The 12087-nt window shown below is 39.6% G+C and overlaps 2 protein-coding genes across 5 annotated transcripts in view; one reads left to right on the top strand and one right to left on the bottom strand.

Moving 5' to 3' along the window:
- The window catches only part of tmem121b (transmembrane protein 121B), a 616846-nt gene that overhangs the window by 100805 nt on the left and 503954 nt on the right, over positions 1–12087 (top strand). The window lies entirely within an intron of this gene.
- Positions 1–12087, bottom strand: part of arhgef39 (Rho guanine nucleotide exchange factor (GEF) 39) — a 63114-nt gene that overhangs the window by 19867 nt on the left and 31160 nt on the right. The window contains exon 7 of the mRNA XM_051392040.1: positions 6619–6747. Coding sequence (XP_051248000.1) covers positions 6619–6747 — 129 coding nt within the window. The remainder of the gene's footprint in view (positions 1–6618; positions 6748–12087) is intronic.

The raw sequence follows: 12087 nt of genomic DNA, 5'->3' as shown, positions 1-12087 counted from the left end.
TGGATCCTGGTGGAGCCTCCTGCCATGGTCCTGCTTGACTGCCATTGCTAATCACTGATATTAGTGTTATTATTATTATAAGTATTTTTATAGCTACGGTTACTGTTGTTGCTGTTGTCACTGCTCATTGTCACCCATCGTTGCTGTTGTCATGTTCATCATCAGTCACTACTATTAGTGTAGTTGTTGTTACTGTTGTTGCTGTGCACCTCTCTTTCTCTCTCTCTCTCTCTCTCACCCCAACTGGTCGAGACAGACAACCACCCACCTAGAGCCAGAGGATCTGTCCTAGGTTTCTGCCTCTTAACAGGCAGTTTTTCCTTGCCCTTGTTGCCAAGTGCTTGCTCATGGTGGTACTGTTGGGTCTCTGTAAATAATGTTATAAGGAGTTCGGTCTACACCTGCTCTATTTGAAAAGTGTTGTGAGATAACTTCTGTTATGAATTGGCGCTATACAAATAAAACTGAATTGAATTGAATTGAATGTCATTATCAATAACATAAAATAAATGACAATCCTAAAAAGAAACTCTGGTTCTGTTGATCTATGGGCCAAATCAGGGTAAAGAAAAACACTTGGGTTGGGTTAGAGCCGGTTCAAACTAGGAAGTGCTAATCAATGACAACATATGAATCAAGATTCTGTTCTGCAATTCTGTAATGTTTTTCTCTCCTTAAAACTTTTCACAAACATATTTTAGTGTACTGTTTATGTTTATTACGAACAAATCAAAACTAAGCACAGCCAATAGGAGCAGCTCAGCTCGCAGTATGTCACCGCTGCTGGCAAGGTCAATTACATTGTGACAGCCATATGCCAAACTAGAGGCTTCAAAATGGTACTCCACAAACAAATAGGTGACTCCAAGGTATATTTATGCTGCTCAGCTCATTTTCAGGATTTAGCTCAGGTTGACATCAAAAGCTGATTAGAGATCTTTGAGTTTTAGTGATTTAAACTTAAGGTACTTGAAAATGTTAGAAGTTGAACTAGATTAAAATGTGATAAAGGATTCAAAAGGATATGAATTCAATAATGAATTCAGATTTGTACAAATAGCACTGAACGGCAAACCTAATTATCTCCCATTGACACATTCATTGACCAACACACAGACATCCCTATGTCAGTGTAAATGTGGTAATAACCATTCGCCTCAGCATCACATTGCAGAACTGCAGAGAACAAAAATAATGAGACTAACTAAGCCATGCTGAATTGAAAAGATAAATGAAGGCTGTTTGAAGGGAGCAACGGACACGAGAGAATCTAAGACAGACTCAGTGGGAGGTAGGCATGTCGGGGTGTGGCTGCTGAGGAAAGCTCTCATCTCTTTCACCATGATTGGCAGCAGCATGATGATAGCTAATAAGCAAGAGGCTGACATTTGGATAGATAAGATGAAAATTCAGCCTGGGTCCAGGGTGTTTTTGTAATTGCCCCAGCCAGTAGTCTGTGATTGCAGCTAGCCTGAGTGGCCGGAGCTGTGCCTCTGGGGCTCAGAGAGGACATTTTCAGCTACCGACAAGCCCACTGAGATTAAGTGGTGGGGCCAGGCAGGGGTCAAATTGCTTTTAAAATGCCATGGGTCTCAAACGGAAAAACAGTCAAGAGACACCCCATGACTCTCTCAGGTGTTGTGTGGAGATTGGAATGGTGGTTGTGATCGTTCTATTAAGTATGATATAAATAAAACCCTGTTTGAGCCTTATACAGCCCTTTAAAGACATGTAGCAAGTAGTCATTTCAATGTGTTGTTACAATAACACTCAGAACTCGCTGTTCAGGTAATTTCGACAAGACAAAACTGCAGTAGGAAATGTACTAATGCAACAGATCCCTTGCGCCCTCATCTCTCACAATTAACTGCAAGACCTGAGGCTTTTATCCTCGTGGTAACTGTGGTTACGCAGAAAGGCATGTTCTCTGCTGTTTGCAAATACATTTTCTGGCTTCATAACCGCAGAGAAAGGACATGTCATTACGTAGAATGCAATGCTGTAAGATAATTTTATGTGGTACAAGTGATAGGAAGAGGACTGGGATGCCTGTGTTGCACTGTGTCTGCTGAATGTACGTATACACACACTGTAAGTATAGGGCTGTGTTGCTTTAAATCAAAAAATAAGTATTAAATATTATTATTATTATTAATATGCCACAAATTCTTTGATTCCAGCTTTTAAAATGTGAATTTTTGCCGATTTTGTGGCTGTAAAACAACCAACAACCCAAGGAGAGATTGGCCAAAATCCAAAGATACTCAAAGTTTAAAATCATGTATGCCAAAGAAATCCTCAAATTGTAAAAGCTGGAAGCAGCAAATGCTTATCATTTTTTAAATTGATTACCTTTCAGTTTTGACAGTTGTTGGAAGAAAAAAAAATCTAATTTTGAATATGTCAATACATGGGATCTGGGAAATTGTGATGGGCTTTTTTCAACATTTCATAAATGATTAATACCAACAAGAAAATATTCTGCAAATTAATTGATGATAAAAATAATAATTAGTTGCAGCCCAAAAAAGGTGTGGTCAGAGTTAAAGTATAAGAGGTGGAGGTATCTAGCCTTTAGTGTTATTCAAGTGCCAACATCAATGTATACTACATTTCCCATGGAGTGGCAAAGTTGGAGCACGTAAAAGTCCCATTAAAGTTTCCCATAGCCAATGTTTTGTGACTCACAGTTGGAGCACTTCTATTGCTTAGATTGGCATGAAACTGCCCCATTTGAATCATCACCATAAAAGATGAACTGCAACAGAAAGAAATGTCAAAGGTCCAAGTAAGTGGACATAAACCAGTTAGCTACCACCCCAAGATGCATTTCTGCAAAAAACATCAAGTTTAATTTTCAGTTTTGTGCTTTGCACCATATTGTGACACTGTGTCACAATCTTTAGTCATGGTATTGAATAATGGCCAAAACATTATGATACACAGTGACATTGATCTTTGACCTTTTGAATATAAAATGTAATCACTTCATAATTTTATCCTATTAGACATTGTTGTGAAATGTTGTCATAATTAGTGTTAAGAAGTTGCGGCCAAAAATGTATTTTGTGAGTTCACAGTAACCTTTGACCTCTAAAACCTAATCAGTACATCCGTACATCGAAGTGGACATTTGTAGAAATTCAAGACTTTCCTGAGATATCTTGGTCCCAAGAATTGGACAGGACAGGCTGATCGATGGATGTACGGACGGACAAACCGAAAAGTGCCAGCACAGAGGCACAGAAATGCAATTAATAATATCAGTTGGACTTTGATAAATACATAACATAGCATAATTTAGTGATAACAGAATACACCATCACTTTTAATTCATGCATGGGCAGTAATGTGTTACATGTTTTCTCAAGCATCAGAATGCTGCCAGTGTCCAGTGTGCTGAAACTGATGCATTTCAGTAGACATCAAGTGTAGTGTTTATCCAGATGTGCTGGGATCTCCCTCTGCTCCTTTGTCAAACTATACTCTTACCAAGGAAAACAAAAAGAAAGAAGGGTCATTACATCATAACACCAACATTCTAATGGTGCCAGTTCCATTAAAGCCTATGGGAGATGCATGGAGAAGCACACTAAACCCTAACATATCTGTCATAAGACCTATGAAGAGATGCCCTTACCAAATGAAGGAAAACACTTTTTCCAAATTGCTGTTTGTCTTTAAATAGTATCCAAAGATGCTTACTTTACAGGCCTCATGGCAAGTGAAATGATGAAAATGATCAAAAGGTGCAAGTTTAGCTTCCATTGAAACGTGATTTTAGGATAAATATTTTGACCAAAATCAACATATATGTTGCTTTATATATGCCTAAAATAATCTTTGAACACTATTTGAAGACCAACAGCAAATAAACAAAATGCGTACAGTGGGAAAAATCTGTCAGCATTCTCTGTGTTCTTGTGTGTCCTTTCATTTAGTACAGGCATCTCTTCATCAAAGGTCATACGATGTAGAAACGTTGGGTTTTAGAGTGCTTCTCAATACATCTCCCATAAGCTTCAATAGAACTGGCACCAATGTTTGTCACCAAGCAGCATTAGAATGTTGGTGTTATGATGTAATGAGTTTCCTTGTATCTGACCAGGCATGTGTGCCTCCAGGTCTATCTATATATCTGTGTGGTTTCAGTTTAGGTGGTGAGGTTTGCACTATAATACTGTTTGTTCTAAATAGACAATAACCAATGATAACAGCTATTATCTGTTAAAACCAATCAATGAAAAGGAACTAATGCAACTTCTTTAAAAAAATGTTTTCTTATGAATTAAAACTAATATCACTGCTACTCTGGAAAGCAAACTCTGGTTTTCCTGACCTTTAAACTTTTCAGATATCCCTTATCAGACCCCCGATAGACAAAGTTGACAGAGTCAAAGAGGTTAAATACCCTCTGTGTGAGGAGGAGTCTCTTTGTGGACCAGGTTCCCTTCAGACCCCCTGCCTACATCTGACCATCCACTGTGCTTTGAGGCAGCAGCAAGTTCAAAGAGCAGGAAGTGCCAAGCACTCCTCTCCATGTCCAGGCCTTTCAGCCTCCCTTGTCAAAGAGCACCTCTGCTCTACTACAAAGTATTTTGGGCTGGACCAAGTAGGGGGGCTGAGGAAGGTAGGGCAGGAAATAAAGATTGATCTACAAAGGGTCCTGTTGCTCCTGATGTGTCCGAGGCCAGAGAAATAAGAGAGGCAGAGCGCAGCCGCTGTGGCAGAATGTGTGCACGTCAGGTTTGGCATCGTTACGTTTGGAGAGTAACGAATAACAAACAGTCTTCTCAAATATTTGAGCAACTGGTGAACTCAGGACTGTAAAGGAATGATGAACGATGAATGATTTGGACTGTAATATTAAACACAAGAAAATAATATTAAACGGAACATGGCACTATGATATTGTCACACCAAGCAAACTTTTGACATGGCCTGATGCTGATTGTGTAGTTTTTACGTTTTTATGTTGCAAAATGCAACTTTCGTTTATGTTTCACAATGCTTATGTTACTTTTTCATAATGTTTGTAATGTGTCTGTTCATTTTTGTGCTGGTTTATAGTGTTAACCAATAGTGAGGTGGCTGTTATTTTTCATGACCCAGTCATCCATGCCTGCATTTCATTGTTATGCTATGATGTACAGTAACTTTCCACTCCCATCACCACTAGAACTCGGATTGCGTATAGGCTCTATCTCAAGTAGCCATGATTGGACGATTGAATTCTAGGAGCGGTATTATAAAATATGCTGGGGGCAACACACTACTTGTTACTGTTATTTAAAAAAGCGTCATGATGGTTACAAACGGGTCTTCAAATAATCCACCTGAAGAGTGTTACACCAGTGTTAAACTTACAATGTGCTTAATTTAATGAAGTAGTCTGATTGACAAAAAAACATACATAAACATTACAGAAAACGCATAGCACAATTATGTGCATCTGTCAGGAACACAAAGGGACATAAATCGGAAAAAATCAATGTGAAACAAGATAGAAAATGTGAGACATCTTTGTTTTAAATGGAAGGAACAGGCAGGCAGACACAGATCTGTGGCCTCCCAGGGAAACAGGCTGACTGTCTGCTGTATCGATGTCCCATTGATTCAGGCTTTGTGTCTCACAATCGCCCCCCTCATCTCCTACAGAGCTACTTAATATGTTTGAGGGGCTCCGACGCTTCTCATCTGTAAAAGGCAGAGCTTTTCTTTTACCCACATTAGAGGTGGCGTTGGTGGGGAGGAAGGAGAATGGGTCGGCGTGGGGTTTGTGGGGCGGGCTAGTGCTGCTGTTGCTCTGAAGTCTGCCTGGTGGGACTGGAGCTTTATTGGCTGGAAAGGAAGCCGGCAGAGTTGCGAGGGTCTGAGAACTTGGATGAGAGGAAGCTTTTGAAACTTCCCACATCGGCATTAGAGAGATGAGCTGCTATTCAGTGCTCGCTCCAAGCCAGCACCAACATATCCGCAAACACAGACATAAAACAAGCCCGCATATCCAAGCAAACAAACACACACTCGTGGCTTCGTACACACATACATTCACTCATATCCAGCGAACACACACACACACACACACAAAAAAAAAAAACACACTGTGGCTTCCTTTTTATCTGCTGGTTGGCGAGATGAGGCTGGGCTCTAATTGGTCCTAGGGGAGATTGGCAGGGTGAGCGGAGCAACGAAGAGGCCAGACAAACAACAGGAGGGGGAGTGGCAGGAAGAATAGGGCCACTGCTCCACAAGTAGAGAGGGAACCAGAATAGAAGATGGGAAATAACTGAGCGAGAGGGAAGGCAGGATGAAGGGAGAGAGCACATTCACTTGGTAACAGTTAGCAGTAATGCTCTATTAATATAGCGCGCTCAGTGTGAAAAACACTTTAGTTTCCTGCAGTCCAAGTCCAAGTCCAATGAATTCCATTGATTAAAAGCCATCCAGGCAAGTGCTTTCAGAATGTCTCCGTACTTACTCATTTCCCTTCAGTTTATCTATACTCATCTTGCTTCCCACCCCAGTGTGTCCCAAAGGACGCAGATGCAGAAGAGGTAGAGAAGAGATGGAGGGGGTTCTTGGTGAAGATAAAAGGAATATGTGAGCATAGGTTCTAACCTGCAGCCAACACCTTCGTCTTTCGCCCTTTCAGCAGTCTCTGCACTCTGCAAAGCTGCAGGTGGTTCTCATGGCACCGGGTATTGTCCTGGATTCGCTCGGACACCCCGCATATTGCAGTCACCGCCCCTATAGCAAACACAAACAAACATTTGTATTACCACACATTTGTTGATGAAATCCTAAAATAATATCTGCACCAGACCTAAGCATAGGCCCTATAGGCAGCCACCCTATGGAGGGGGCACCGCACTAGCAAGAAAAAGAAAAAGAAAAACAGATAGGGACTTATTCTGCAGCCACAGCAGCGCCGATCCACTACACGGCGGCTTTGATCCAGAGCCACTGATTGAACTATGGGCAGACAATGATAGAGTGTGTATCATCTTATAAATGACCTCTTAACGTTTAGATTTATTTAAACCCCATTGTTATGCCTCTTATTTATTCAGTCAATTAGTTGGGTACATTCATTTTAACTTTTTTTTTTGTGTCTGTGAATAATAAGTGTACCTGTCTCCATCAACTGTGAAGCAAAATATTGAATTTTGTCAATGTTACAATGCATGTAAGGACACAAGGTGCTCGTAAGTATAACAAAAGAACAAAAAACATGCATTCACACACATACTCTGTATATACACATTATGAGGCTCAGCGCTGCCTGAATGCGATTAGTCAAAGCAGAGTCTCTGTGTGGCATTGTGTTATTTGAAGTGTAGTGCAGAAGGGAAATGAACAGGGATCACCAGGGAATTCACTACCCCTCTGTTCCCCCTCCACCTGTGGCCACAGCATCGCTCTGTGGATGTGTGCATGATTGTCATTTACCCATCATTCCACTGAGACACAGACACATGCATAAATGCACCGAAGGTGTATGTTTTTATGTTTGAGAAAACAGCAGTCTAAGGATATCTAGGTGTGACATCAGAAACAGGATCTGGTACCTGTGATGTCCACCCTGACAGTTTGCAGATTGGTTGTATACATACTGTATTAATCAGTTCCTCCAGGATTTCGAGGGCTTTTTGATTGTGGGACTAAAATGCAGCCTGAAATGCCAATGTTCAAGGCAGCTTTTCAAAAAAAAATTTGAAGGCAACTAGTTCCAATGACAATAAAATCACACTGTTAGGAGTGTTCCAAGTAACCTTTTCAAAAAGATTTGAAAAGAGACATTGCACATGTCTGCATGGTCCGCATCTTCACAACTAGTAACAAGTAAGTGAGTTTGGTGATGTTTTTGGTTACATTTGTGGCAAAGTTGCGGTGAAAGTTGAAACTCATTGAGTAATATGGGGACGTGTGCAGTTACAGTAGTAGTCTAGTCGATCAAGCATTGCTACCATCTCTAGTCCCCCTTCAGTCAATGTTTCTTCTTGTTGCTACAGTTTGCTGTTTGAATGATGTATGTGTAGAGTTACCTACCAGCATGATTTGTGACATCACAGATAGTTTGGAAGTCATTTTCATTATTCATCATTAAATTATTATCAGACCAGATACTGTTTAGGATATTGCTTATTGTGAAATTATAATATTAACATAAATATGTTTTTTCCTGTACTAAACACTGCAACACAACTGAGCGAATAAGTGGTGCGTGGGTGGAGCTGAGGCAGGCTGAATGAAGCCTGGTTACAGAAAACAGCCATCTGTGACAGCACCCACCAGTCACATAAAGTGGCCATGTCCATAATTATGCATAACTTTTAGCCTTAATTTACTTTAAACTAGTGAGTTATATAAAAATCCATTCCACTTAGAGATGTCATGAATGGATTATTTAGATATAGAAACTGAAACAGTTTTTTGTACCAGGCTATAAACATACTTATTTCTGCTGTAGTTGGGCATTTTCTCTCACTACCATAGCCAGTCCCAAGAGTTTGTTCGAGAACTTCAGTTTTTCTTCCTTCTATGTTTCATTTGCTAGCCATGGAGGTTTGAAAAAGACAAAGACGACACATACAGAGATGGTGGAGTGATGGGCTACCATGTAGTGGTGCTCTGGGAGCAGTCTGGAGCCCAGTTGCCTAGCTGAGTTCTTATCAACTGAGCTACTGCTGCTTGGTTAAAACACATTAACTGCTGCATCTGCGGTCCCCTCTTTTCTCCTGATTTGTCAGCTCCCTACCACTGATTTTCTTCAATTGTCAACTGAGTTAATAGAAAATGTAAGATCTGAATATAAAGACAAAATAAATCCAAAAATGCTGTATTCCTCTTCTGGATATACACTAAAGTCTATTGCACCCAACCAAATGCTGCACAGGTACAGACATGTGAAACGATTTGAAATCTTTGTTCTGATTTTGCTTAAATTTATCAGAGATCTCTTGAAGAGAACTTAACTATGCAAATTAAAACCTCCCAACAGTCCTGATTGGGCCTGATAGTCTGTTGAGTGGGTCAGGGCTGGGCTGTGTGTTGTGTTTCAATGTGTGTGTAGGGATGCCGAAGCATGGTCATATTAATTAGAGGGATTAGGGGGATGGTCTCTACCACAGCAGCCATTATAGCCCATAATGCATTGCCCTTTTGGAAATCAGCTGAGCTGTCAGTCTGTAATTGTATGCAAACAACATCAGCCCCCAATAAACACAGCTCATTTGGTTAAATAAACTGAAAATTTCCTCCAAAGTGTTTACCACAACATCAGACCATTCCCACCTCAGCTGCTGTACAACACCCTGCTGGTTAAGGAATAGTGGACTAATAATGTAAAACTGATACAAGCTAATATTTAGCATTTCATTGATTTTACTGAATGGATAAGTAAAATTTAAAAGGACCCGGATTTAGTGGCATCTATTCACATAAATCCATCCATAAAACTCCACTAAAGTCCCTATCTAGAGCCAGTGCCTGGTTTTTTCAGACTCCGTAGGAGATTTATTTTAGCTGATACCAGTTAAGGTTCTGGCAAGATTCTGGCAATGCAATATGCATCTTGATTTAGGGGTTGCACTTGTAAAATTCTAAGCAAGACATTATATTGCCACTTTTAAAATCTAATTTTAGGAAAACGCTCATAGTATAAAGAACACACTACCATATGCATAAAATCTGAGTAATTAGTTCCCTTTTTAATGCAACCAGAACAGTGGGATCTGTATTTGTATTCTGCACAGTCCCTGTAACACCCAACATCATAGCCCTCACTTTACAATACGGCTTTGAACACAAAATTATAAAATGATTTTGAGAATCAGTGCAATATTGCAAAACAAACATGATACTCAAGTGTTTCGATATTTTCTTACACCTTTAATAACAACCCATTAAAATATGTCCAGATCAACAATGATAATGATCTTTATAATTGGCTCAGGAAATCTCTAACTCTAACTGCTGGAACAGAGGAGACCATGATTTGCCTACTGCTTGCTTCTTTAAGTGATGACGACAACAATCATTAAAAGACAATCATTCTCTCATCTTAACCAAGTGGTCTTTTGTGTCTAAATCCAACCAAACATTAAACATGATCAGAAAACACAAATATGCATCTTTTTGTCATGTGTAACAGTTTTTAAACGCACTGACAAATGATGTTGCCCCACTGATAGAGGTGTCAGATCAGAAAATGCTCATATGGGTTATTTTGGAAGCTTGCAAACAATGTATTTTGTCATTTAGTTTGGAGGATTCTACGTTACTTTGTTCAGTGCAAGCATGTTTTCCACAAAAAAAAAATTCTTCACATTTAACCAAAAATGCATCAGGGTTTAATGTTACCTTAAAGTTACATGTTTTTAAGTATGTAAAAATACATACTGCTTTGATTAAAATTTTGTTGTTGTTTTTACTGCATCAAAAAAATAAAAAAATAATTCTACTCTTTCTCCCTCACTAAAAAAAATTCTATGAATGCCCCAACCACCACAGCTGCTTGCTAGGTTGACCAGTGAAATAACAGTTAGCATCAAGATGGCTAGTGTAAGAGTTTTACATTGTTTTTGTTTTTCTGTGACTATCTGACTAGTCTGGTCGACTAGTGACAAACTATGCACAGATACAAGTCAGTAAAGTCAAGGTCCAACATTTTAAGAAATATAAACATAAGAAAACTAATTTTTAACAGAAACTATGGACATAGTTCAGCCCGAATTTTAGGAATAATACTCAGCCCTACTCAATCAATCAACAGAATATCACAACTGAACAATTTTCAGTGTAAATCCGTCAAACTGATGAACTTACTGTTAACGGACTAACTGTATTATATTACATGAATCTCTCATCTCTTTCTTAAACTACCTTCCTCACTTTTTGTGGTACAAAGCTTTAAAATCGTTGCCCCAGAACAAATAGGCAAATCATCAAAATAGACACAGGCATCCAATTACTGTCTGCCAGCCATAATAATTGCTGTAAACATTTAGAACTACATCATTAACGCGTCCAAAATAACAACAAAGAGATGGATTCTAATTTCAAGCTCAACTTTCCTGCTTTTGTTCCGAGCTCTGAAACTCTGCGGATGAACTTGATCCTCAGGGCAACTCCACTACACTAAAATAATCACGGCCTAATTGGCTCGCTTAACTTCACAACAATTACAATGTAAACCAAACAAGGCATCCGTGTAGACTTTTTCCTTTTGTTGCACATGTTTGGAATATTTTCCATTGCCTGCTTTAGAAAAATAACAACTCCTAATTACAGTATTCTTGGGCTGAGTTCTGGCCGAGGCATTAATAATACATCCAGCCCATTAGACATTCTGAAAACATCTTCCATTTCTTACAGCTCTTTATTCCATTTATTCACTATTTAGACAGTGTTTGACCACGGGACGAGGACTGTTAACTTCTACTGTTAAATCTCTGACGCAGTTGAAGAGTTGCTCCTAGTCAGGTCAGACTTGGTTAAGCTTACTACAGCGGAGTTAGAGTGTCATATTAAAGCAGGCTGATGAAAACTCCTGAAGCACTGCAATTACAACAATTAAATCCAGCCTGAATGCACTGCGAGCTAAGGGGGGGGTAGACTAAGAAGAGGAAAAGCAAACCGACACCGAGCAGCACAACAAGAGAAAACAACAACAACAACAAAGCCCCTTGTGATTCTATCTGCTAGTTTGCTTAATCAGATACAATGTGATTTGTCTGGAATATCTTTTTTTAAATAATTCCCTTTACAATACAACCAGGCTGACTAGAGGAAGTTTTTACGTGTGCGCACACACACACACAAACACACACACACACACACACACACACACACACACACACACACACACACACACACACACACACACACACACACACACACACACAGACACACACACACACACACACACACACACACACACACACACACACACACACACACACAGACACACACACACACACACACACACATACATGCACACCCAACCCACAGTAAAAAGCAGTAGAGTTTAAAAAAGGATCTCTAATGAGAAGAGGAAGAGGCGATGGTGGAGCACATTTAGATATG

Source organism: Dicentrarchus labrax, unplaced genomic scaffold (genome assembly GCF_905237075.1).
Source record: "Dicentrarchus labrax unplaced genomic scaffold, dlabrax2021, whole genome shotgun sequence".
Lineage (NCBI taxonomy): Eukaryota > Metazoa > Chordata > Actinopteri > Moronidae > Dicentrarchus > Dicentrarchus labrax.
Note: the sequence above shows the minus strand (reverse complement) of the source record. Positions and strands in the feature narration are given on the sequence as shown.